At 50.5% G+C, this 27,797-nt stretch overlaps 1 protein-coding gene across 1 annotated transcript; it reads right to left on the reverse strand.

The window, feature by feature from the left end:
- Positions 1-1,044: 1,044 nt before the first annotated feature.
- Positions 1,045-27,797, reverse strand: CNGA3 (cyclic nucleotide gated channel subunit alpha 3). Its single transcript, XM_060027678.1, has 8 exons — positions 27,694-27,797; positions 20,384-20,497; positions 17,912-18,091; positions 14,389-14,442; positions 7,972-8,034; positions 6,548-6,655; positions 5,651-5,757; positions 1,045-2,435 (listed from the first exon to the last, which is right to left on the reverse strand). Exons 1-8 carry the CDS (start codon positions 27,795-27,797, stop codon positions 1,045-1,047), a joined length of 2,121 nt encoding a protein of 706 aa, XP_059883661.1.

Here is a 27,797-nt window from a genome sequence, read left to right on the forward strand (position 1 = left end):
ATAGAACCCCAATCTAGAGATATCTTATATAAAATGTTAATGCAAGACTATTTACTGGATGAGACAAAAAGAGCTAGGTTCTACACTCTGCACATTTTCAGCTAAGAGCTTTGCCTCAGGATGTAATTCCAAGGGACAGCAAGGCTTCCTCTTCAGGCGTCAAGGAGCAGTTTGCAAAGACATGACCTAAGGGTCGCATCTCCTAAAAGTCCTAGTGGTCAGCTTGTTTGGCTTAGGACCCCATTCCAACCTCCAACCTGGGAGCCTTTCCCCTCCACATAACTCTCCCCACCAAGTCAGAACAGGCTGCCCCAGAACCCTGACTCAGGTACCAAGAGAGAGGTTGTGTTTGAACCCCTCTGGCGGGTTAGCAGATGTCTCTTTCCCTAACGGAGATGCTCTTTTCTATGAAACAGATTCTGGTTTCACAGCAGCTGGACGGCAGGGAGCCTGGATTTGCTTCTCAGACTCGAAGTGACCTCAGCTGGGGAGACCTGGCTTTATCCCTTGTGCTTGTTGCAGCACCAATGGCCAGGGTTTCTAGGATCCCAAAGAGCACACGAGGATATACCAGAGTCAGAAACAAGCCCCAGACTGTCTCATGTATTGAATTTGAGTTACCACATGTACTTCAGATTCTGTTACATCTCCCTCAGCAGAAGGGGGTGAAGTGAGGGGCAGGAGCGGGTGGGTGACTAAATCATCTTCCGCTTATAAAAAAAAAAAAAGTGAAGTTCAAAAGTCTAAAAACTCCCCGTGGATAAATATTAAAAGAGTTTTGTGCTCACACTTTCATCCTCTTGAGCAGGGGACACCTCACACTTTACAAAGCCCTGCTGCACGCAGTGCTTCTTGTGGAGCTCACAGCAACCTGCCACTTAACGGGGGCAGATGTAAAGAGTCCCATTTTCTAGATGAGGACACTGAGGCCATGCAGCTCGCAAAGGGTAAGGAAAGCTGGAATTCAACCCCGGCCAAGTCCCGCGCCGCGCAGGATCACACTGACAGCTGGCTCTGGGAAGCGGGAGACAGACCTCTGCGTCTTCACCGTTGTTTGGCCTCTGTTTGTGGTGCATCCCCGTCAGGCGGGAGGCCGAGCTTTGCCTGGTTTTCCAGTTGGCTGAGTCGCTGTTTCACTCTCATCTGGCTGGCACTGTACTCAGCCAAGAGCCGTGCAAACCTGGTCCGCAGGGTGTCCAGGGAGGACTCCAGATGCTCCACTCTCTCCTCGATGCCCTGCGGGTCCGCCCCGGCCTTGGCCAGCTCCTCGTCGATCAGGTTGTCCTTCATCAGGATCTGTCGCCCCTTCTCCTCCAGCGCCTTCTTGGCCTCAGGGTACTCAGTGAGCGCCTCCATCAGATCGTCCCTGGAGAGGCAGAACAGGTCCGAGTAACCGAGGCTCCTGATGTTGGCCGTCCTGCGGTTCCCCGACTTGCTCCCCTTGATGTTCAAGATGCTGATCTCGCCAAAGTAACTCCCATCGCTGAGGACCACGAACTGGGTGACCCCATCCTCAGCCACCACAGCCAGCTTGCCCTCCTTGATGATGTACATCTCCCTCCCTATGTCCCCCTTCTTGCAGATATAATCCCCGGGGCTGAACACCGCAGGCCGCAGCTTCAGCACCAGCTCCACCAGCAGCCCCGCCTCGCAGTCCTGGAAGATGCGGACCTTCCTCAGAGTGTCCAGGTGCACGCTGATGGCGATCTCGGCCCTCAGCTTGTCGGGGAGGCACTTGAGCACCTCCCTCTCATCCACCGTCTTCTTGTTGGCCCACAGGTAGTCGAACCACCGGATCACCCGTGTCTCCAAGTCCTTGGTCACCTTGCGGAATTGCATGTACTGCTTGACGGAGTCACTCTTGGCCTGGAACTCAGCCTGCGAAGCGTTCATGTGCGAGATCATGGAGCCCACGTTGCCCACGATGGTGGCAAAAATCAGGACACCCACCAGGAAGTCGAGGACCACAAAAAGATACTCCTCATCTTTCACGGGGGGTGGGGTCTCGCCGATGGTGGTCAGGGTCAAGGTAGACCAGTAGAGACTGTAAATGTACTTCCTGGAGAGGCGCCCATACTCTGGGTTTGAGATGTTTGGGTAGACCCAGGAGTCGGTCCCGAAACCAATGAACTTGGAAATGGCAAAGTAGAGGCAGGCGTTCCAGTGGATGATGATGAGGATGTACAAGACCAAGTTCCCAATCCTGAACATGTTGGGGTAGTTGGTCCTCGTCTCCGTGCGGTCAAAGAATTCGAAGAGCCGGGCCAACTTTAGTAGGCGGTTGAACCTCAGTTCTGGGTAGTTCATGCCCAGCTTAAAATAAGCCAGGTCCGTGGGGACCAGGGACAACATGTCCAGCTTGAAGTGCAAGGTCTTTGTGTAGTGCTTCCACAGCCGGTTGGCATCCGTGACCAACAAGCCTTGCTCCAGGAAGCCTGATGAAGAAGACAGATCACGTGGGCATCAAAGAGGCCTTTTTATGACCATGGCCCGCAGAAAGGTATCTCACCTCAAGACCACACAAAACCTGGTTATACATATATAAAAGAAACAACTTCCACAAACCACACATACCATTACTACAGGAAATGCACTCTGGTATTTTCTATTCAACGATCTAATCTATTTTATTCAATTAAAAACGTAGATCAGTTAGGTAAATTTGAATGTGGATTGGGTATTTGATGGTAGTAAGGAATGCTTATTAAATTTTTCAGAGATAAATGGAAGTTATACTTAAAAAATGGGACCTGAGTTAAGGTTACATGCTAACGTGGTTACTGTCTGAGATTTGCCTTAAAAAACTCCATACAAGAACAGGGAGTGGGAGGATAAATGAAAAAAGATGAGCAAAATGTTGATAACATTTGGAGCTGGCTAAGGGTATGTTGGGATTCATAACACTACTGTCTCAGTTTTGTATGTGTTTGAAAATATTAACAATAAATAATTTGAGGGCTTCCCTGGTGGTGCAGTTGTTAAGAATCTGCCTATCAATGCAAGGGACATGAGTTCGAGCCCTGGTCCGGGAAGATCCCACATGCCACGGAGCAACCAAGCCCGTGCGCCACAACTACTGAGCCTGTGCCACGACTACTGAGCCTGCGCTCTAGAGCCTGTGAGTCACAACTACTGAAGCCTGCGCGCCTAGAGCCCATGCTCCGCAATGTGAGAAGCCACCACAGTGAGAAGCCCATGCACCGCAACAAAGAGTAGCCCCCACTCGATGCAACTAGACAAAGCCTGCGCATAGCAATGAAGACTGAACACAGCCAAAAATAAATAAATTTATGAAAAAAAATTGAAAACACTGGTCATGGCCTAGCAAACTGACTTTACAAATCACTGATGGAGTATGACCCGTCTTTTTATTTTTTATTTATTTATATTTATTTTTTAAACTCTATTTATTTATTTATTTATGGCTGCATTGGGTTTTTGCTGCGGTGCGTGGGCTTCTCATTGCGGTGGCTTCTCTTGTTGTGGAGCACGGGCGCTAGGCGCACAGACTTCAGTAGTTGCAGCACGCAGGCTCAGTAGTTGTGGCTCACAGGCTCTGGAGCGCAGGTTCAGTCGTTGTGGCGCATGGGCTTAGTTGCTCCGCGGCATGTGTGATCTTCCCGGACCAGGGCTCGAACCTGTGTCCCCTGCATTGGCAGGCGGATTCTTAACCACTTAGCCACCAGGGACGTCCTGCAACCTATCTTTTTAAAACCTTGCCCAGGAGCACAGTGGTTTTCCTTCCTGGTTGCACATTACTGTCACCCAAGGGGCTCTGAAAACACATGAAGCCTGGGACCCACCCTGGTCTGGAGATGGGCTGGACCTTGGTAGTCGTGAAGCATTATTAGTGGTGAAATCCACCAAATAGGCCATGACCTGCCGTCTCCCTTCGTCCCTCTCTCCCTTCCTTTCCCTCCCTCCCTCTTTCTTCCTTTGTTTCTTTCATTTTCAAACATGCAAAAGAGTGGAGAGACTAATGTAACAAATGCTTCTTAGATCTGGGTGAGCAACAGCAACACACCAAGGGCTCTGTAAGTCACAGAGCTGGGCCTGTCCCCAGAGTTTGGTCCCATAGGTCTGGGGCATCTCTAACAACTTTCAGGTGATGCTGCTGGTCCAGGGCCACACTTCGAGGGCTAGACCGAGGTAGGACTGCCCCCTTTGTGAAAAGCAAACATCAAGTTTGTCATCACATGTTAGGGACACCTGGCTTCACAGCTCCCCATTCCCTATTTGTTTGGTTACACTCGTGTTTATTGAGTGCCTAGATCATTACATTGCACTCGTGTGCCTTGGGACTCCTCAAGACCTCCTTAATAATCTTGTCTCAATTCTGACTATTTTTCTCCTGGAGTATGATCCATGGCCTCTTGGTGTCTGTGCCTACCTGTCCCCCTCTCTCTCCCAGCCTTCTGCTGAATCTTAGATTGCCAAGGACAATACCAAGCACAAAAAGGGGTGGGGTCCATGTCTGGGTGAGGGCTGCCTGTCCCACCAAAGCCTGATTGATGCAGGGAGTCCCCCCAACCAGTCAGCCACCCACGGGGCTCTTGCATCTCCATAGGCTCGTGTAACCATGGAGTGGCAGGCCACCAGGACTGGCCAAGTCACCCAGGCAAGCCTCAAGCTGTGTTCTTGAGATCTAAGTTATGATGCAGGGCACTAATTCTGGAGCAGGGGGGCCACCCATCTGGCCTGCTGGGTGGTGACTGTGGCCTTTAGGCTGGCCACTCAGCATCTCTGGGCCCCAGTTTCTAAAGCAGTAAGATGGAGATAACCATGTCTACACTTCTTGTCTTCTGCAGCAGTTCTCATGAGAAAACAAAACGTGCTTGGAATTCTTTGTACACCATGAAGCTACCCTGAGGTTTTGCTGTGATCCAGTGGTTTCTGTATCCACAACCATGGCACAGTTTTTAGTTTAAAAATCTTGGAAATGACAAGCAGGGCCTCCGCCAGCATATGTGATGTCTTTGTGAAAATAAGAAAAAGGAGGCCCAAGGAGGCCCAGCTTGGAGACTGAGGCATGGGTGGGGCTTTAGCCCCCCACTCACAACTAGAGGTGATCTTGTTACCGACTGGGGTCCTCGGACTCTTTAATCAACAGAAATTGATAAGAGTCCAGAGGAGGAATTCAGGCCTTTATTGGGACTCATGCTGCAGCACAAGGGAGCGAAAACAATAGCAGGTGGCCTTGCTTGCTCCCTGAGGGGTGGGAGCGAGCTTGTCGCTTAAAGGATATGGGGGTGGATTGGTGGGTTGGGCTGGAGGGGGGGGCTTAGGTGGTCTGCACATACATGTAGTTATGTTTAGTCCTTTACAGATTCTTTGTGTCCTGTTGCTAGAGGAGATGTTTGTCTAGCGGCAAGTGCAAGCACTCTGGTAGAGGGTCCCAGGTCCCAGCCTGTCTTAATCGAAGGAAGTCATATCCCTCTAGGCCCTGTTTTAGATTTTAGTTCTGAAACTAATATACTTTTAGTATATTACACCTCATCTAAAAGCCATGGGGTAACATGCCCTGGCTCCTCTGACTGTCCAAGAAGAGGAACTCCAAGGGCTACCATTCTGGATCTCCCTGAACCTGCCCTGTGGCCCCCAGGTGGCCCCCGAACCATGCTGTGGGGTCTGCGGCCCTGGGCCCACTCACCTGTCCGGGCTCGGACTAGCACATCGAAGCCATAGAGGAAGTCGGCTGAGTAGTCCAGGACCAGCCAAAGCATCAGGTGCTCAGACTGAAGCTCATCAAAACAGGCCCTAAACAAGTGTGAGAAGGGGCAGGTGTGTAGCGGGGCGGGACCAAGGCGGGCAGCAGGTCTGTGCTATAAACCTGGGGTCAGCTCATCCCGCTAACAGCCCAGCCCACAGGGTTGCACCCCAGCATCAGTGTCCCAGCCCCGATGAGGGGACCCAGGCTCTCAGAAGCTTTTCTGTCTCAAGGTCACCGAGCTCCTAAGAGCTGGGACTGACCCCAAAGAGTGGGCCCCATTGCCTCGCAGCAGTAGCGACAAGACTGCTCCCCTCCCCTGGCCGGGGAGCAGTTCATCCAGGCCTCAGATGAAGGGGCTGAGAACTTGCCCTTTCTGGGGCCTTTAAATGCCAACAAAGATATAACAATTTCTGAGAGATTAACAACAGAACAAGCCACATCCGTCCCCACAAATAAGCAGTCTGGGAGCACCCCGAGGCCCCGGCCGCCCTCACAAGAGCATCAGCTCACCCTGCATCCCAACCGGCTCAGAAAACCCAAAGCCCACAGCCAACAGCCTGAAAATGTCGCCTGGCGCCTGCATCCCTGTCCTGCAGGTCAGCTCAGGAGTGACCCAGCCCCTCCCACTTCCCCTCAGAAGAGTAACGGCTCGCCCTTGCATCTTCCTCCTTCAACTCCATCAAGGAGGCTCCAAGGTGCCAGGACCATGGTTTTGATCTCAAAGCCAGGCCTCCACCTGGCTTTCAGGGAATCCAGGAGGAACTGAGGCACATGCAGCTGGATGGTGGCTGCCAGGGACTCAGAGCTCTGTGTTGAGGCCCCGCCCCACGCCCCTACCTGCAAACAAGCAGACACCAGTTGTAGAAGATGGGCACGGCGATGATGGTCAGCCAGTGATAGTACATGTTGTTGGAGGGGTCCACCACGGTGGTGTCCTTCTTCTTTCTGGAAACACCGACACACCAGGAGCACAGTGTGCTGGAAGACCACAGCTTTGGAAAGGCTTAGAGACCCAGCCTAGCTTAGAGACCCCAGGGCAACTGTGGGCTTCAGCTACAGATGGCTTCCCAGATAGGGTGCTGTCAGTCCCGGGGGGTCACATGGGTGTCCCTGTATGGGTGCCCCCACCCAGGCTGGGAGCAGGGCAGACTCCGAAGGCCTTCTCTCCCAGCTCAGCACCCCAGGAAGCCACCGGTGACTACAAAACTACAGTGATGACATTCCTGTGTCCTGGGGTATCATCCCTAGCCTTCAGGGTGCCGAGGAGGAAAATGGAGCACAGTGATGTTGGAACCACCTCGGGGAGCTCTGTGAAAATGCCAGCTCTCAGGCCCAGCCAGACCCCTCCAGGACTGGGGTCTGGAAATGTGCACTTAATCACTGTCCTGGGTGGTTCTGAGACAGCTCCTCTCTGGACTGAACTTGGGAGCTTGGGAGCCCAGAGCTCTCCCTTGGGAACGTGCTCTCTCCACCTCACTAACTGCAATCGTGCAGATGTTCTAAAGACATTTCCTGCCTCTCCACCAAAACCCACCAACCTGGGAATCATCGAGGTGTCAGCCAACACTGAATGGAAGAAATAGCTTAGGGTGCTTTCGGTGTTTATTTTCAGGATTTTCGGAGGATTGGAATTTATAGGCGGTACTGGAGATCTTTCTTTGGGTCCACGCGTCTCCTCCCCCACCCCACCTGCCCCCCATGCCCGCCTAGGCCTGCAGAGCTGCTCCGGCGCCCCAGAGGAGACCCTGAGTTGCCTGTTTTCACCTCAACTCCGCAAGTCCGAGATCAGCAGCTGATTAACTGGGCTTTGGACGTTCCCAACACACATTGCCACTGGGTTTGGATTAAAGTTTGTGAATATAGTGTTTTCTAGTACCCAGGAAAAGGGCTCCGCGTACTCCACTGTGTGGACGGCCACCTTGTGGGCAAACAGAATGCCCAAGGGGAGGGCACCGGAGCAGGCTCCCAGGGAAGCCCCGAACTGCTCACCTGAGGCTGGAGACAAACCTGCCTACCTACAAGCCCCCCTTTGGGCTCCCCGACCTTCCCTGCAGAACGAGACCCTCACGTGATCTCAGCAGGCCTGATCCCTGCCTGAGAGCAACTCCTTTTCTGTAGCCCTAAGCAGCCCTCTCTCCAGGGCTGACCCTAAGGCCTGATTGCATCTCTCTCCTCCCCAGGGCCAGGGCCGGGTGGTGTGGAACCAGGCCTGCTGTGACCATGCAACCCCCTCTTTGGGGGCAGTTTCTCCCAGTACTTACTCCTCCTTTTTTGGGTTTTCCTTTTTCTCTTCCTTTTTTTCTTTCTCCTTTTTCGCCTTGTCACTGGATGACACAGGGTGACATTTAGCAATTTTCATATACCAAGGTCATTACCACGGGGAGAGGGTAGGCCACAGTGACACGGGGGAGAGGGCGTGGTGCAGGAAACCAATCTTTCTAGCACACTGGGATGAAATGAGGTTGTTGGTTCCATGAATAATATCATTATTATTATTCCTGAAGGGGGAGGGTACCACCTCCACTGAAGTATCCATTGTATCCATTGAAATGTACACAACGGTTCAGTCTAATATTCTACAATTTCTGACCTATTTCCGTGAGTCCCTAGAAAGTCACAGCAGCTTGAGACTGGAAACTTTTGAGGTAATGGGGAATAAACCCAAATCCACACCTTTAGGGTGGAAAAGTCACTCAGAGTTTTGGGAGTCACATGGAACGCTCTTTGTTCTGAGGAAAGGGGGTGGCTTTTCCGTTGTTCTGGGGTCACATGAAAACCTGGCCCTTGATGGGAAAGCCAGGGGACAGAAAGGAAGCAAGACCCTTAGGCAGGCACAGGTGTGCTGTGCAGCAGCAAGTCTTCAAGTCGTCTGAGGCAAATGCAGCCACGCTCAGACGCTTCCAGACTTTGCTGGATGTGGCGCTGCAGGTGGGGCCTCGCCCTCCTGTCTGCATCGGCAGGAAGGGCCTGTAAGGGCAGATGTTTCCTCAACGCACAGCTTTGCTCTGCTTCCCCTTCTTTATTGCACGTCCTTCATGGGCTGGACACAGTTACAAGGGTTACCTATTAACGGTTACAGTAGTCCTGCAAGGCACGCATTATTACCCACTGAACAGCCGAAGAAACAAAGGTGGAGGGTAAAAGACCCTGCCTGCCTCAGGGCACCCCCGGAATCACCCGCAGGCCCTTCTGATTCCCCTGTTCCTTCCCCTGGAGGAAGGAAGGGCTGAGAAATAAGTGTCTGCTAATTAAACACTCGTTGAAAAGGACCCATGCACTTTACACAGCACTTCCCCAGGAAATAATCAAAGGTGTGTGCAAACATGCATACAGAAGAATCATCACTACCATTATTTCTAAGTCACAGCACAAACAGTCTGATCATACAACAGAGGAAATTCTTCATCAACCACAGAATTCTATGAGGCCACTTACGACGAGGTTGTGGAAGAATATTCAGTGACAGGGGAAAATGTTCCTCAGATTTCGCTAAGTTAAAAAGTAGACTACAAAAGATTTTCTAATGATAGCTGTAATAGTTTTCTGTTGCTGCCAGAACAAATTACCACAGACTTAGTGGCTTAAAACAGCCCAAATGTATGATCTTGCAGATCTGTAGGTCAGAGGTCTGGTAGGGGTCTCACCGAAGTCAAGGTGTCGGCAGGGCCGTAATACTTTCTGAAGACGCTAGGGAAGAAACTGTTTCCTGCTCACTTGGATTGATTGCAGAATTCAGTTCTTTGCAATTATAGGACCAATATCCTCATTTTCTTGCTGGCTGCAAGTGAGGACATTCCCAGCTTTTAGGGGCTGCTGCATCCTTGGTTCATGGCGCCCTTCCTCCATCTTCAAAGCCGGCAATAGAGGTTTGAGTCCTTCTCAAGATGCCATCTCTCTGCAGCTGGGAAAGGTTCTCCACTTTTAAGGATGCATGTGATTCGACTGGGTCCACCTTGATAAGCCAGGAAAATCTCCCCATCTCAAGGTCCTTAAACTACATGACATCTGCAAACTCCCTTTCGCCATGTAAGGTAACATAGTCACAGGATGTGGGGATTAGCATATGGGGACCTCCGGGCTACCTACTACAGTCTTCACTGGCCCTCAAAGATTTCCTTGCATCCCATGTGCAAAATGACTTCACCCCCATTCCAAGATCCCCCAGCCTCATCCCATTAGAGCATCAACTCAGAGTCCAAAATTATCATCCAAGTCTCATCAGTTCAGAAGTCCCAAATCTCATCATCTAAATCAGGTGTGTGGGAACTCTGGGTGTGAATCATTTGAGACACGAGTCCTCCCTACCTGTGGAACTAAAGAAACGAATCACCTCCGTAAACACAGGAGAAGGCACAGGACACCAGGTGTAGATATTCTAGTTCAGCAAGGGAGAAGAAGATGGGAGGACAAAAGGAGTCAGTGGTTCCAAGTGACTCGAGATCCAGCAGGGCCATGGGCCAGTATGTCTCAAGGCCTGAGAATAAACCTCTATAGCTCATGACTCCGCCCTCAATCATCCTTCCTTTTTCATGAAAGGTAGCACCTGCTTGTAGCTGAGTAGTTTTTTATCAGCCTGCTTTCTGCATCTAGAATTTAGAGGTCTAACAGTTCTCCCTCATTTTATACTGTTTCTATCCTTCAGCTCCAAGCTGGCAGCGTTTCTGCTGCCATAAAATCTTCTAGACCTTAATGGGTCATGTATACCGGAGGGATCCACTCCGCTAGACAGAGGCTTTTGATCTTCGAGTTATCAGCAAGAGTTCAGCCGCATCCTCTGCTTTTGCCTGAAGGCATGCTTTCCTGACAGTGACTTTTTAAAACTTATTCTCTTTTGCCATCTGAGCAGGCTGAGAACTTCCCAAGTCATCAAGTCTTGTTTCCTTTTCATTTATCAGTTCTTCCCTCAATTTCTTTCTTAAGTTTTACCATCAACAGCAAGAATAAACCAGCCTGCACCCTCGGTACCTTAGCTTAGAAATGTCCTCAGCTAAATATTCAAGCTCACTGCATACGAATTCTGCTTCCCCCATACTTGTGGGACATAATCCCGCTCAGCTTTTTGCCACTAAACGACATGAATCCCCTTTCCTTCAGGTTCTAAAAGCCTGCTCCTCACGTCCTTAGGAGCCCTCACCAGCAGCACCCCTAAAGTCCAGGTTTCTACTAATAGTCTGTTTCGACCATTTAGGTATTATGTATGTAGGCAGCTTAGGTTTTTCTCTGTAATGCTCCCCATTTTTCCTTCTGAACCCTCACTGCTATAGTTTTTTTCTGATGATTGTTCCCCGCTTCTTTATATCTTTATTGGAGTAGAATTGCTTTACAATGGTGTGTTAGTTTCTGCTGTACAACAAAGTGAATCAGCTATATATATATATACATATATCCCCATATCCCCTCCCTCCCACCCTCCCTATTCCACCCCTCTAGGTCGCCACAAAGCATCGAGCTGATCTCCCTGTGCTACTGGTAGAGTCTTTAACATTCATATTTCTTTTAACAACCTGTTCAAAGCAATCTAGGCTTTTTTAACAAAAACATGCTCCTTAAAGTTCTTCTAGATCCTGCCTAGGGTCAATTCTGAAGCCACTTCCACATTTTAGGTATTTGTTACAGCAGCACTCCACTTCTGGGATCGAAAGCTGTGTTATTGATTTTCTACGGTTGCCATAACAAATTACCACAAGTGTAGTATCTTAGAACAACCCAAATTCATTCTCTTACAGTTCTGGAGATTGGAAGAAGTCGTATAATCTGACTGGATGAAAATCAAGGTGCCCTCAGGCTGTGTTCCTTTCTGGAGGCTCTGGAGAGAATCTGTTTCCTGCTCACTGGGACTGCAGGCAGAATCCAGCTCCTTGAAGCTCAGGACCAAGGTCCCTGTTCTCCTGCTGGCTGTAGATGGAGGGCTATGCCTGGCTTTTGGAGGCTGCTGCATCCGTGGCTCAGGCCTCCCTCCCCGCTTCCTCCATCTTCAAAGCCAGCAATGACAGGACGGTCCCACTCACACTGCGAATCTCTCCTCCTTCCGTCTCATATCTCTGACTCACTCTCCTACCTCCCGCTTCTGCTTTTAAGAACTCATGTGATTACATTGGGCCCACCTGGATAATCCAGAATAATCTCTCCATCTGCAGGTCCTTAAATTCAATCACATTTGCAAAGTCTCCTTTGTCATGTAAAATAATCTACTCACAGGTTCCAGGGATTAGGATGGAAACACTTTTGGTGAGGTTGTGGTAGTGAAATTACTCTGCTTCCCACAGTAGTCAATATTGATTGATCATTTACTATGTACTCGGCACTTCACATGTATTAGAATAGTCTTAACACAACTCTGTAAGATGCCAGTTACAATCCCTATTTCACAAGTCGGGAAACTGATGCACAGAGAGGTCAGGTAACTTGCTCAAGGTCACAAAGCTCTTAGGTGGTTGAGTTGGGATGCAAATGCACTTAACCAGTACATATATTAAACATACTGCATCTGTCTATGTATCTGTGTATCTATGTATCCACGTATCTATCTATTCAATATATGTGCCTAGAGAAAACTTGGAGGGATATTTGCCAACATGTGAAGAGGGGTTGTCTCTGATAATGGGGTTCAACTGCTAACGTAAAGTGTACTTTTTTATGGGTGTATGCTCGTGGGTGCTTTTCTGTGTTTTCTAAGTTTTTGACAATGAGCATATTAATAAACTAAGAACAAAAGTTGTTAGAATCTTTAAATGAGAAGAGCAAGGACACTCACCCATCCTCTGTTCTCTTCAATCTACTGGTTTTTCTGCAGCTGAAGTCTTAATGTCAAGTCACCAGCAGAGGGCGCTGCCCACAAGCTTATCGGGCACACTTAGCCCTGCTGGGAGTTTAATTACACCAGGCTCTGCCACCCTTGTTCAGGATTTGTGGCCCCAGGTTACAAGCTTTGGACTTTCCTCTGGTTACCAACCTGCTGAGGGCCTAGGGAAGACCCCGTGCCATCCAGTTGTGTCCTGGAATCCACCCAGCACTGCCCCAGGGGACCTACACAGAGCTACAAAACGAGGCTGGTTTTGCCTGAGAACAGATTGATTGGGAGAAAGAAACTTTCAGAACCCATGGGACTAAGTGAAAATGCTAGAAATGTGGTGGAAGAATGGGGGAAGGTGTCCACAAGAAGTACTTGTGTATCTTTGTACCCAGGTGGCTCCATTTGGGGGCAGCCCCCAATTTTGTCCCTCGGTCCTTGGCTGCAGTGTGCACCCACGATACGAGCCCATGGGAGAAGATTTATAAGAGCCTGATGTAGCTGACGGCATCCACACCATCCTTGCCCACATCCCAGCCCCAGGATGGAGAAGCCTGGAGACCCACCCACAAGACCTCTACCTATGGTTTCTGGTGCCCTGAGCCTTGCCTGACTGCGGGACTCAACACCAGGTTTCCAAGGGCATCAAACACATATCACAGTAGCTATCATTTTGCAGATTAAATCATTTCATTTTTCTTGACTGTTGGCATTTGGGTCTCTGGATTTGATGTCCCAATTTATGTAAACAAAATGCAACTAAGGGGGAGAGGATGGGGGAGGGATCAACTGGGAGTTTGGGATTAGCAGATGCAAACTATTATATATAGGATGGATAAACAACAAGGTCCTACTGTAGAGCACAGGGAACTATATTCAATATCCTGTGATAAACTATAATGGAAAAGAATCTGAAAAAGAATATACGTATGTGTAACTGAATCACTTTGCTGTATTCCAGAAACTAACACAACATTGTAAACTCACTTCAATTAAAAAAATACATTTAAAAAACAAACAAAAAAGCCCCCAAATGCAACTAAGGTTCATGGAGGGGAATGGAAAGAAGTTCTATCAGAAGAACAAAGGGAAATAACAAGAAGAAGCCTCGGCACAGTTCTCGGTCGGCCGGAAGTCAAGGAATTGGCATTTCTTGGCTGATACGGATGGTTTTCCCCCCTAAGCTCCAGCTGAGACCCCCCTCCGCTCCTACCTCCACGGTGTTCTAAAAAGGAAGGCTGGAGAGCGGGGCACACACACACACACGTGTTCACACACAAACATGGTCACACACATACGCACACTGTCTGCTTGGGCTCTTGGGTGATGTTGCCAGAATCACACAGCAAACTGCTCTGCCCGCTCGGCACCGGGTGGCAGGAAGGAATTACGGTGGGTCACGGTTTCAAGAGGCTAATCTCTGGCACTATTTAAATCTCCTCTTTCCACTGTCCCGATCACGCCCTCCACATTGGCCTGAATTGGCTTGAAGACAAGGGCACTTCACCGGCACACAGGAGCCTGAGGATGCAGAATGGAAAGTGCATTCTCATCATGAAGGAGGTTTAGCCACTGCTCTGTAAAGGGACTCCAGCTTTGCACCTTCAGATACATAGCAACGGAGGTGTTAGCACTCAAAATGTTTACCGAGCCAACCCCTTCTCTTTCTAGATGAGAACAATGACAGACACAGAGATAAAAGGACCTGCCCAAAGAAGTCACACAGACCAGGTCCCTCTCCCCATTTGTCCACGAGGATGGGTTTCCAATGGAAGGAGCAGGACCCTAGAATGGTCTGGTGGGGTTTGGGGGAGGTAGCAGTACAAAGCTGGGGTGTCTACAGGGAGGTGGTTGGCCGCAGGGAGAGGGAGGGAGCAGAGGTACTCACTCCTTCTCTGAGTTGTTGCAGGCATTGGTGTTGCTTCTGGCCAGGGGCCAGTCACTGCGGGGAGGTAAAGAGAGCACAGCATGGGAATCTGAACTCAAGTCCAATTGCTGGGGACCCCTTGCCCCCAGGCGGTTATTCTGGGACTCCCATCCCCTGTCTCACGGGCCTTTCCACACAGCTTGAACAGAGGGAACTGTTATTGTCAGGGACAGACATTGTTTTGTGACTAGTTAGTGTTGGTGAAGGGGAGAGGATGAACACCTGGGTAAACTGAGGCTTCTGAATAACTGAGGATTAACTCTTTGCATCCCATCCAGCATCCTAGCCTCGATTCCTCTCAATGTCCTCCAGTTTTAGCACGTGCCAGTCAGTGGGCCAGGTGCTATGGGGGGGGCACAGAGACCACCCGGCGCGGCGCCTGCCCTTGGGTGCTCCTGGGTGAACAGGCCAAGCTCCTTGGACCAGAATGGACATAGTTAGCAGCAACTTGCTGCCCCCTCTGCAGAGACATGGCTGTCACAGGGCCCTTCCCTTGGAAACCCCATCACAGGGGCCGCTTCCAGTTCTCAGGACAAAAAAATGGACTCTTGGGCTTCCCTGGTGGCGCAGTGGTTGAGAATCTGCCTGCCAATGCAGGGGACACAGGTTCAAGCCCTGGTCTGGGAAGATCCCACATGCCGCAGAGCAACTAGGCCCGTGAGCCACAACTACTGAGCCTGCGCGTCCGGAGCCTGTGCTCCGCAACAAGAGAGGCTGCAATAGTGAGAGGCCCGCGCAGCGCGATGAAGAGTGGCCCCCGCTTGCCGCAACTAGAGAAAGCCCACGCGGAGCAACGAAGACCCAACACAGCCAAAAATAAATAAATTAATTAATTTAAAAAAAAAAAGGACTCTGGGCAGAGCTGCCCCAGGTTTCAGCCCATCCTCCCCCTTCCCCTGCCCCACATTCATCTTAGAACGCCAGGGCCTGCCATCCCAGATCTATGTGAGAATCTGGTAGAAGGTGGGGGCCGGTTTCACAACCAAGCACGTTTACTGAAAGCTGGATTGGGCAGTACTTGGTGATGTTCTTTAGGAAAAGGCATGATCTCCCTGAGCTCACCTGCCAGTTCACATCTTTGACAGCTGGTTTTAGAAAGCCAGCCTGGCCTCACAGGGCTAGAGGGCAGCTTGCCTGTCTGTGGTGACTGCAGACCATTCACGGGACAGGAGACCCCGGGGCCCGGAGCCAGCTGCTGGTGACACTCCAGCCTGACTCTCAGGGCACCTGTTCTATGATGTTGAACATCCAGCCAAATGCCTTTTTGGTACTTCTGCTCATCCCTCCCAAGCCTCCCTCTCCCCATCCAGGATGTGGCTCTAAGGAGGAAAGTTTAGCTCTCTGGGGTGCAGTTGCCTGTGAGCTGCACCATAATCTGCCATAATCTCATCGGGCCAAACCCACAGGAGAACTAAGACCCATCTCTGCATACACTTTGCTTTGTTACTGGGACTTGGCCTTGAAAATTCAAAGTCTTCTTCCCCCAGGAAGCCTCCCTGATTGATCTGCTCCCATCCTGCACCTATGCATTCACCTGCCCACTCTGAACCTTCCAGCAAGTGACCAGGCATTGGTGGCATAGCTGGGGCCTGGTTCTGATGGGGTCATCCCTCCATTAATCTGGTCATATAGGGAAATGGGCAGAGGCTAATGTTCATCTCCATGAGTCTAAAGTTGTGGAGAAGAAGTTTGATCTATTAAGCCAAGGAAGTCTTTGTTTGCCTAAAAGGAACTGAACCAGCCTGGCTGGCTTGCTAGCAAACCTCCTTTCCTCCCCCACTCTTTCTTTCCTCCTCCTCCACCCTCCCTTCGTCCTTAGCTGCCAGCCCTCCTGTCTTTCTGGCTCAGCAGCGAACAGCATGTGGGCCTCATGGTCCTGGTACTCCCTCACAGCCTGGGATGCCTGGCCCTGGGAACCTGGGGTGGCCCTGCACACATCCAGCCGGCACCCAGGCCCTCCACGGTCCCCTTCCCACAGCCCAGGGAGCCCGAGGGTTTATAGTCCAAGCTCATGGGAAAAGGGAGCCTGAGAACGCTGCTCCACTGGGCCTCCGGCTCTCAGCCAGAGATTCTCACACCTTTCCCCAGCAGAGAAGACTAATGTACATCTCCTAATGTCTCTGGCAAGACATCTCTTTGAACTCTCATAATTTATCTTAAATACGCTTGTACATCTTGTACCTTTTGCAATGCACTGCATAACCTGTAATAAACATAACCCCCTGCCCCAAATCTGGAAATAAAATCAAAGCTCCAAAAAGATTCATCTGTTTCCCCTGAGGCTTCATGGCCTTTACTCCCCAGGGGCTTTCTTTGCCTTTTCGAGGGGCCCGCAACCGAGCCCTTCTGTTCCTTTGACTCCAAAACAGACAGCATTTTCTCTAGCAAATTATACAGGGACTGTCTGTTCTGCAACAATCGTGCTTCTTTTTTCACACTTTACGTCTTCTAAACCCTGGCATAACCTAGAGAATTCAGCCAGAAGATCTTTTTCAAGCCCCTTTTTCCTTCAAACAGGTTCTGAGCAAGTGTCCTCCTGTTTGTGAGGCTGAGAGGAGGTCTGTTTCCCCTGAACGTGTTACCTCTTCTCCCCCAACTGCCCCAAGGGTCCTAAAGAGACCCTCTGCTGTTCAGCGACAATGGATTCAACCCACGGTCGCCCAGTGGTCTCCCCGCCCACCAGAGGCTGGGGTGACTTCTCAAGAACACGAGAAGAGGGGGAGGGGAGGCAGCAGCTCTGTGCGGGGGTGGGGGCAGGGGGGTTGGGGGGTGTCAGTCCAGCCCCTGCAGATTTCTCTACTTGCAGGCACCAGACAGCGCCAGCCACAAGCTCCCCACTGGGCAGGGGGCCGTGCAAGGTGCTCAGAGCCCTTCCTCTGCAGACCCTTCTCCTACTAAAAAGCAGACACTCTCCTCATCCCCCATCCTACTCCCACCTACTGTGCTCCCCATGGTTCTTAAACCAACCTGGGGTGAGGATGGTTCCCCTTCAAAGTTCTAACCAAACTTTGGACCTTTTCCCCAGAAGAATGTACGTATACCCATCCATAATATTGTGGGTACCATCTAGGTACTCCCTGAGGTTCGTGGTACAAAAGCCCCAGTTTTTTAGCAAGGTGGGTCACAGTGCAAGGTGAGTAGGATGAGGGTCCTTTAACGGAGAGATTGGTGAGGCTAACGTCCCGGGTGCGATTCTGAGAGCACCAACTCCAGGGGGCGCTAGCGGGAGCTCCGCGGAAGACAGGGTCAGCTGCCCATGAGGCTGGCGCCTCCGGTTAAAGGGTTTCCGCTCCCGCAGGGCTTCTTGGGCTCGTGTGGAGACTCCTAGAGCATGAGTGTTCCCCCAGGACAGACCCCTTCTTCAGGGAACAGCTGAGGGACTGGTGCTCCCGGCCACCCGGGGGGCGGCGGGTATCCACGCTGCATGGAAGGGGCAGCAGGTGCTTCCCTCCCCGTTTGGGGCAGGCAGCCCCGCCTCCCTTACCTTCTCCCTCTGTCTGGCGGCTCCTGGCTGCCCGCGTTGTTCTGGACATGGCTTTCGCGGCTGGACACCTCCTTAAGCTCGGCTCCGTGGAAACGCTCCAGGAAAGAGTCAGGCCTCTGGTCCTCGTGGCGTAAGTGCCTGGCGGCCCAGGCACGCAGCGAGATGATGAGGCGTGACAACCTGGAAGGGCACAGACCCGCAGCGAGGGCGGTGTGAAAGGAGACGGAAGCCCCCTCCCAGAGGGCTGGGGCAGGGGCAGAGATGCCGGCAGGATGTGGGTCCCAGGGCCGGTCTCAGGTTTGCACGCCACCCCCTGCCCCCACTCGCCAGAGCCTTTTCTTCCCTCCACCTCTGCCACCTGGGACGGAGCTTCCTCCATAAGGGACATTTCTTCATTATGGCTTTGTCCCTTTAACACCTGGACTCCATCAAAGGCACGACCCTGCCAATGGGCCATTTAGCAAGCTTTTCTGCTCATCTTTCCTTCTGCCCCATGTAGAGCTCTTTGTTACGACTGGTAAGCATAGGCACAGTAAAAAATACAATTTCCGAATAGTGATAAAATTCAGAGCAAGGTATAAAGGAACAAGCACCCAGATACAACCTAGGTTCTTTCCCCAACCCTTGTCCTATGAATTGCTCTTCATACAAACTCTTGTTTTCTCCCCAGCCCTGTGCAGAAGTTCCTGTGCAACGTGCCCTGACCTCTCTCCTGGAGCGGACACCACCCGGGCCGCAAGCACCTGAGACCAGGCAGTCCACGCCCAGAGCTCATCTTAGCTTCAGTTTTCTGTAAAAAAGCTTCCCTCAGCCCTGCCTCTTGCTTCCCCGTCTTGGCCAGGGGGGGAACGGAAAGAGAGACTCAACTATTTCTTGGAGTTCAGCTTTCCTGACTGGGCACCCACTGTGCACGCCACTGTCCCCAAGAAATCAGTTCTGAGCAACCTGGCATGGAGTCATGAATTGTCACATACCTTGATCCCCATCACACACCTGTGACCATAGCCTAAGGGAATAAGTTGAAGTGAGGCAACATCCCACGAACAGAGATGCTTACAGCGGCTGCTGCAGATGAATGGCAAGGTGCCTGCCCAGCCCAACCTCTCCTCTCTGACACTCCCCACACCCACGTCCTCCCTCTGCTGAGGGAGAGAAGCAAGGTCATACTCCCCGGAGCTCCAGCCTCAGCCAACAGGACGACTGACCCACAGAGTCACTCAAGCCTCGGAACTAAAAACCACTCCAAGATGGGGTTGGGTGTTTCAACTCAGGATCATATGGTGAAGGCTGTGTTCAGCCTGTGCCTGCTGAGGTAAGCCAGAAACAGAGAAAGCCAGAAACGTAGGAGGCACGCAGGCAAAAAGCACACAGATCATGAAATGCTGCTAGAGAAACGAGAGAGGGAAGGCAGCTGCTTCCCCACGGCCCCTTATGAGCCCCACTGGCTCCATTTCCACAAGGTGGCCTGGATCTTAGCTTACACCAGCCCCTGCCCCAGCCCTACCCTTTTCATTTGAGCTAGTTGAAGGTGTTCTCTAACTTACGATCAACAGGCCTTTTATTAGTAAGATATTTTATTAGTAAGACAAAAAACACTGGAAATCACTTAAATGCCCAGCTGTAAGTGGCTAGTGAAATAATCCTCCACAATGAAAAACATGAAGAATAACTAGATAAATTAATTTTTTTGCAATACTCTTAAGCAAAACCTGTAGAACACGTGACTGTATGAAACTCTGGCTTTGGTAAAAAAAAAAATATCAGTGGAAGGAAATAATGAGCCCAACGTTTGTGGAGCGCCCGTCGTAAGGCAGCGCTGGGCTCTGCTGCAGCCCTCACGTTACTGGATGCATCTTTAGATGAGACGTGAGAGGTGAAATGACTCCCTTCAGGTGGTACAGCTACTGAAGCCGGAGGACAGATGTCATCAGAAGGGAGACAGAGCTCGGAGCCTAGTTAATCTTTCAAATACTTTTGCGAGGATGTAAGCTATGAAGTCTAGACCCATACGAGTGAGGACCTGCCAGGGGCTATTTCCCACAGAGCCACGATTGCCCTCTGTGTGCCACCGTGATCCACCCAACGGTCTCCCACGGCTGGCTGATCTTTCTTCTGAATTCTTTTCTGAAACTTCTCTGGTTGGCTTTTTTTTCCTTGAATTCTTCCAGAATTGAGCAAGTACCTCAATATCACTTTTTATGAGAGCAATTTCAGATAGAGGCAGTTTTTCTTAGACTTTTCTGAGCTCGGACCCAAGCTCAGTTCCTTTATACCTTGCTCTGAATTTTTGGGTTTCCTTCTGACCCAAGAGGAAATGACTCCCTGATAGATTTCTGACTCTGCTTCTCCTGCCCCTTTCTTCTCCAAATCTGCAACCCTACCCTCAACCACCATTTCTTCCTGAGACTTATCTACCTTCTTTCTGCCTCCGTCTGCCCTTTCCCAAGGTGAGGGCTGAGACCGGTCGGTTACCTGGCGGGCCCCTGGCTGGTGAAGGAGCTTCGCTTGGATTCAGCCAGTCCTCTGGTCTCCATAGTGACGCCTTCTTGCAGTTCTGACGGTGTCTCCTCACATGACAAGTGGGTCCTAGGAAATCAAATATGCAGCAAGCGAAATTGATTTCAAGCTCATCCTTGACATTGATTTCCAACCTCCTGGACACGTTGAGGACTGAGACGGCCAGATGCCCTGCTTAAAGAGGAAAGCTACTGTCACAGATCCTCACCCCAGAGCTCCCCACTTCAGTTCATACTCCAGCAGCAGCCAGCAGGTCCTGGCTTTCAGGAGAAAGTGGCTTTTCCTTTATGACAAGGAGGCTACTGCCCATGGCCCAGGTGAAAAGGGCAAGCCAGCAGCAAATGGTCCTTATTAGAGCACTGGGGGCGGGGTGGTGGGGGGGAGGTCCCGGGCCTGCATCTGGAGCCACAGCAGCTGTTTCCATGCAAGGATTCCAGAACAAGGATTTTGGTTCACACACATCTCTGCATACTGAGATCCTATCTCCTAAAGTCGGATCAAGTGCCGTCTCCTTCAGGTCTTCCCTTGCCCCCTGTCGTAGTGTGTGGGTACTGCAGGAGCCCACTGGTTAAGAGGAGGGTCCGGCCATATTGTAAGGAATTGGCCTAGCCCTCCACGTGCATTTGTGTAGTGCTTTCAAATGAAAATCCATTTCTGCTGTGCCCTTTGCCAAGCCCTAACCTGTGTCCCCTGTAATGCGGAGGGAAGTGGGGCGGGGACCTCACCTGTGCAATTCAGGGCGAAAAGCAACAGCACCCACAGGACAGGCGTCCACAGCTCAGTCTGAGCATCAGCAGAGCCTCGTGTTTGTTGAACTTCCTGGAATAAGACCTCTCTGCTGGGGTGTAATTTTCCTTTTTTCCCTTTCTTTTAAAACTTCCTAGGGCTGAAGTTTGATCAGCCTGATTAAAAGCCATCCAGGCATTGGCCTCCAGGGATTTGCATTTCATTCTATGAGTCTTGGAGAGCCCAGGCAAGACAAATTAATTCGATCACGTGACCTATTCCAGCCTAATCAGCCTTCTTAACAAGGTGGCAACACGGCTGAAGAAGCAAGCAAGAATTAATGTCAGGGCAAAGGCTCTATCTCTCCCCAGTGAGTGATTCAAAGTCAGAATCCCCTATCTCAGCCGCCAAGCCGCTGCCTCTTCCTTTCTGCAACCTCCCTGCCGTCTCCAGCATGGGGAGCTCACTACCATTCCATGGCTCCTCCAGGTCTTCTCTGCACAGCCCTGATTGCCGGCAGGTTCTTCTCTCCCTCAGCTTCCCCATATCGAGGATACGCTTTTTTTTTGCTTTGCTGGAACCACATGGAGTCAGGCAACTTCATCTTCTAAAAGACCGCCTTCCATGAAGGGACAGCTCTCACACCTGTGCTGCCTCGTTTTTCCAGGCTAGACGCATCAGCTCACCCAGGCTTTCCTCATCAGGTTCAAGTCTCTTCCCTGTCATGGTCATTCTCCTGTGAGCAGGTTCCTGTATTCTTGCCTGACTGGGCACAGAGACTGAGAACCACCCTGCTGTTACTGGAGCCCAAGACATGCTTTTGTTGCCCCATCACCAGCTACCATCATCCAAAACCCAATGTCTTATAACATGTGCTGCTGCTAAGCCAGAAGGCCTTGTCTTATGCATGTACAACTGATTTGTTGGAAATAAGTATTGGACTCTCCCATTTATCTGAGTCACTTGATGTTTTGGCACCCTTGGTATGCAGCGTCCTCCCAACTCCGTCTCATTCACCGATGTGATACCCGAAGTATACGCCATTTATCGACTGCTTGCTGTATGTCAGCCACATACATTTGATCACTTAATCCACATAAAAACTGTATAAGGAAACTGAGGTTCAGAGAGGTAAAGTAACTTCCCCAAGGTCACACAGCCAAGCGGCAAAGCTGAGATTTGTATGCCATTCCATCTCCTTTCAAAGCCTGCTCTCACCTACTCCATGAATCTGCCTTCTGTATTTTCATATATGGCACTGATTAAAGCAAAAGTTGAATAGGACACGGCTGAGAGCTGAGCCCTGTGGCATGCCACTAGAGACATGGCTCTGACTCCCCTGGCTGCACTAATGTGGGCATGGCTTTTTTATTTCCAAACCGCCTAACTGAATTCTCTATACTCATAAGAGACCACTCACACCTCATCCTTATACATATGAGAGACCCTACCAGAGGCCCTGCTGCAGTTAGGAAGCTACAATACCCTTGCGCTTCTAATATTCTGTGTACTACAAAGGGGGGAATGCATGTTGCAAGGCACCCGCATCAGTTACAGGAGGAGGCGGCGGCAGGGGGACAAGTGAGTCCACCTCTCCAGTGCCTGGATCCTAGCAGCTGGCATGCTTGGGGGTGGGGAGTTGGGGTGCGGGCAGCAACTAACAGCTGGGCTCTAGCTCTGCCACAGAACGTGTGCCTGGAAGATCTAGAGGCAATCCCAGGACGAGGTGTTCCGTCCCCACCAGCAGCTCCCTCCTCAGGGAGCTCTAGGCCCCGAGCAGGCGGCCCAGCATTTCTGCCTAGTCTGGATTCTGTTCATTGCGGGGGGGGCGGGGGGGTACATCCTGAGACCAGATTTATTTGCATCAGCAGCAAAGGACTCAATGCCCATGACATCAGGGCTTGTGGGTGGGTGAGAAGGGCAGAACTCACCCCAGATTTCAAAGCAGGCCTGCAGCTGGCAGCAGTGAGAGCTACTGCAAGTGGCCTGGACCTTTGACACCTACGTGAAGGGGAGGTGGTGTAGTGGGGAGCCCGGAGGCCTGGGTTCGAATTCCTACCCCAGCACCTATTAACTAAGTGTACTGTGGGCTGGTCACTTACCCTTCCTGGTCTTCGAAAAGAAAACAAAGGAAAAATTGACTTCATATTGATTTAAGTATTGGTCAAACACCCAAGTCCAGAAAGGCACATTTAGCTGTGAAGAATAGGAAGGGTCTTATACGATATAAGTTCAAGGGACCCACGGGGCCTTTTCTTCTTGATGCATCTCCCCACTTGTTTCTTGATGCCCAGAGTTCTACCCTGCTGTCTTTCTCCCAGCTCCATAGTCTCCACCCTCGTTAAATGCCTGGGGGAATTTAAATAGCAAACCCAATTAGTTATTCCTCAAAGAAACTGATTTTACGAGGTAAATGGAAGGGGAGATGGGCTAGGAGGAGAGGAACCAAATGTCTGAGGTGATATTTTGTGTCCCCAAGGACACACAGGTACTGCCAAAAGGGAGAAACTTCTGGCAATCAGTGCAAGATCAGGGATCCAGAACCTCCCAGGGAAATACAGAGGCAGGAGAGAGCGTGGGCCAGGTACTGTCCGGCCGGGAGCTGGCTCAGGACTCGACAGGCTTTGGTCTCTGTAAAACAAGCAGATCAGGCCAGGACAACATGAAGTTGCCTTCTACCCGCAGTCTCCGGTTCTCCGTGGTGATGGTGCCTTTGCAGGAAGAAGCCCTGTGAAGTTAGTAACTAGCAAGATCAAGGGCAACTGGTGAAACAAAATGAAGTGACTGTTTTGAAAGACAAGGTCATTTTCAACCTGTAAAGCTCATCTTCTGAGTTTATTTATACAGAGGAATTAATGTCCACAAGGTGAAGCTTTTTCGTCACTGGGAGGGAGCAGAGGTTCTCATCAGAATGGGAACTGGTGATTAACTTTGTGCTCTGTGGATCTGGTGTCTTCTTTCAGTGACTTTGGGGACATAAGAGGAAACAGAAGTGGCCTTTTGGAACAAGGGTGGAGAAGATGATACCTTATTTTACTTTTCCTGCTCTCAAGCCCTGAGGAACTAGAGTGATGGGCAGGTACTGCCCCGGCCACGTGTGACCAGGGAACTGAAGTCACTGCATTTTTGTCTTGGGTCCTGGGGAAGCAGGTTGAAAATGGTTTTCTTTTGTGGAAATTGCTTTGGGCTCTGTTCAGGGTAAAGCATGAAGAAGTCTCCTTCTCTGTAGGACACAACCCCTTATGCCCAGAAGCTCACCTAAAATAGCTACACTAGGAGACTGATCTGGGGTTTGGGGTGCCCTCGGTCCCAGCTGCAATTCTCTGTGGCAGACTGTGAAGCCTTTCTCGATTGCAGTATCTGCAAAAATATGCCAGCCAGCTCTCAAATAACTTGAGTCAACCAAACAGATCTAAATAGGAAAAGCAAAATTCAAGACATTTTTATTTCTGGTCTTTTCAAGGTGTAAAGTTAATTTTTTTGTTCAAAGGAAACATCTTCATCCTTCCTTATGACTCTTCACTAGGAAAATGGGCCCAATGATTTGAAAAGAGAAACAGAAACCTGGGTCTCTAACTTGGTGAAAGACCTGGGAGGCGGGATGTCTCAGGGGTCGGGGAAACGATACTCCCTGCCTTGGGGGGCACTCAGCAAAGGACCACACCAATGCCTATGTTCCCAGCACAGCTGTGTGACATCATTGAGGATAAAGAGTGATTAATATTTAAGGACACACATTCATAATTATTTCTCCCAAAAGTTTTCTAAAAGGATTGGAATTTCAAGGCAAAGATCTACGATTTGTTCAAACAGCATTTCCTCCCTGCAAATAGTGATGTGAAACTTTAAAAATTTTATGTGACTGTGCCAGAGTCCTTTGCTGAAATCAATCTTACAGGGAAAACTAGTCTGTGAATTGACAGATGTTGGGCTGCTCTGGGAAGCAGGGGAGGGCTCTGGCCCCAGCCTTCCGGCCCAAGGCTGCTCCCCCCAGCCTGAACTCCTATTCTCAATCTTTGGTGATGCTAAGGAGCCATTCTGGAAACTTCTGTCTGTTAACCCACTCCTGCCTCCATGAGATAATGCTTCTCATGAAGGAAGCATTTTTCCTCTCTCTCCTTTTGAAACCTCTCAAGTGTTTCCACGGGATTCTGTACTAATCTGTCAACAAGCTTTTACCACGTATGTAGCTGGGCACGGCCCCAAGTGGAGCTCACTGAGACCTGGCTAGTGGCAGGCTGAGACAGCCTGATGTGGGCACAGGCAGGAAATGGCCCGTTCCAGATGTCGGGACAGCTGGGGCCATCTGAGGTCAGAGGAGGTGAAGAAGGCTTCAGCTGGGACGCCAGAGAAGGCCCATAGGAGGGGCAGCATCTCCAAGACCCGCAGTGAGCACCGATTAAGCTCTCACTGCACGGCAGGGGTACCCTGTTTTACCCTCATTTCTGCCCTGAGGTCAGTACTAGTCCATTTTGCAGATGAGGAAACTGAGGCTTGGAGCTGTTGAGCAGCTTTTCAAAGCCACTTTTCAAACCCGGCAGTCTGACCCCGAGCCTGTGCTGGTGGTCACCACGCTGGCCTGGGGATGCGGGTGGGGGAGGGGAGGGCATTTGCTCACCCGTGACATGGCAGTGTACTGTCCAAGAGCAACACTTCAGAGCGCTGGCTGTGTGGACAACCTATCCCCGGAGCGTGCATGGACCCAATGTGAGCCCACAGCAAGGCTCTCGGAAGCCAGAGGCTCTTGAACAGCCCGCAAGCCAGACGGAGCTTGTCGGCCACCGGCCGAGGCAGAGACAGGGCGAGTTGGAGTCGAGCAGAGCTGGCTCGTGGTGGTGTCGGGTCAAGCAGGCCTTCTGGGCAGGAGCCCCAGCCCACTCGCCAGGCCCGCCTTCTCACTGGGAGGAGCCAGACTGACACTCCAGGGACTCTGGAAGCTCCACGAGATGCTCTGGTTTTGTCCCGCTCAAGGCAAAAGGGAGCAATGGGGAAAAGTTCCATTTGCTTCAAATTCTTCTTGATCCTAACAGCTTCTTCCTTCTCCCATGGGGCCCAAGATCCCAGGAGCCTGATGCTGCCCAGGGAGCCTGACTTCCTGCTGTGCTCCATGCTTGGGACTTTTCTCCCCTCTACCGCAATCCTCTTTGAAGCCCCTCTTCAGGGGGTTTTATTAGCTCAGGTGTGGGAAAGAAACTATTAACGCACACCAAAGTTTTAATAGCAGATAACTGTCCTAATAGTGTTCCTCTTCCTTTTAAATAAGGGCAATGCCTTAACCTAAAGGAAGGAGTCCTCAGTTGTGGAACACAAGTATTGACAGTCGGCCAGTTATGAGAGAGAAATTTGAGTAGGGTGAGAATTTCTGATGCCCCTGAGTCTATCAAATTTCCTGGGTCCAAGCACCAACTTAAAAGAGTTGGAGGGAATATCTGTTGCCATGCTTTGAGATTTCCTTCCTTTGCCTGAATCCCAGAAGGTGGAGGTCCAAAGACTACGGAAGTTTGCAAAGATAGGGAAATTGCTGTCTATCACTTATTAGCCGAGTTGCTAAGGAGCTGGGACAAAGCACCTAGACGTAGGAAAAACCAAATGTGCATTTGAGAGAGGAAGTGACATATATAAGTTAGTGAGGAGAAACGATGGAGGAGGGCCTAGTGCCAGGGATGCGAGGATTGAGGACTGTAATTGCACTTTTGGCCGTCAGATAATATGCAGTTTTCATGGGAGGGAGGTTTTAAGTGTTATATATGTGAGACAAAAATAACATAAATATTGGAAATAAAGCTTCTTCTTGTTCAACTCAATCAACTCACTGAGAATTTAAGAAACTTAAGAATGTAAGTCCATTTGCACCAAATAGATACTCTCCCATTTCCCATTTCCCAATGCTGCTCCATTTTGCAGTTGAAGAAACTGAGGCATGGAGGGGTTAGTGAGTTTTTCCCAGGTCTACTAGTAAGTTAGGAACAGGGCTAGAAGTAGAACTCAAGGCCCCAGGTTTCCATGTGGCTGCCTGTGTCAGTATGTCACTGATGGGGCCGATGGCTTTGCTGGCAAGGCACGGCCCACTCCCCCCAGGTACATGAGCACGGCTGAGTCCTGGCCTTCTCCTGGAAGTGAGGGACAGTTAATCTGATCTGTACTCCACCCCAGTGCCCAGGGCAGTGGCTGGTGCACAGACAGAGCCCGATAAATATTTGATGTATACAAGGGCAAGTGTGGCAGCTTGGGGACATTTTTACAGTAGAATTTAATCAGCTGCACATGAGTCTTCATTTTCTTGCCTCTAGAAAAAAAGTTACAAACATTATGTAACTTTTGGAGCCTCATTTTCCCACATCTCTAAAATGAGAATAAAAACTACTTCAGTGTGGGTTGTGAGGAGTAAGGGACATGGAAAATGAAGTTAGAAGGAGTGCTGTGAACAGAGCCCGCCCTCCGACCTGCGCTTGCCCACAGGCTAAGGCAGTCTTTCCCCCAGGTCTAGATCAGCTATGGAAATAACCTGTTCCAGGCACGAAGTTAAAAGCCCATCCTACCTGCTGAGGCCGTTCTCAATGCTATCGAGATCTCTGTCCGTGGTCCTTACCACGAGGTGGTGAGTCCTGGAAGGGTGGGAGTATTGGGTGCTAATCTTGGCCAT

This window comes from Delphinus delphis, chromosome 12 (genome assembly GCF_949987515.2).
Source record: "Delphinus delphis chromosome 12, mDelDel1.2, whole genome shotgun sequence".
In the NCBI taxonomy this organism is placed as follows: Eukaryota; Metazoa; Chordata; class Mammalia; order Artiodactyla; family Delphinidae; genus Delphinus; species Delphinus delphis.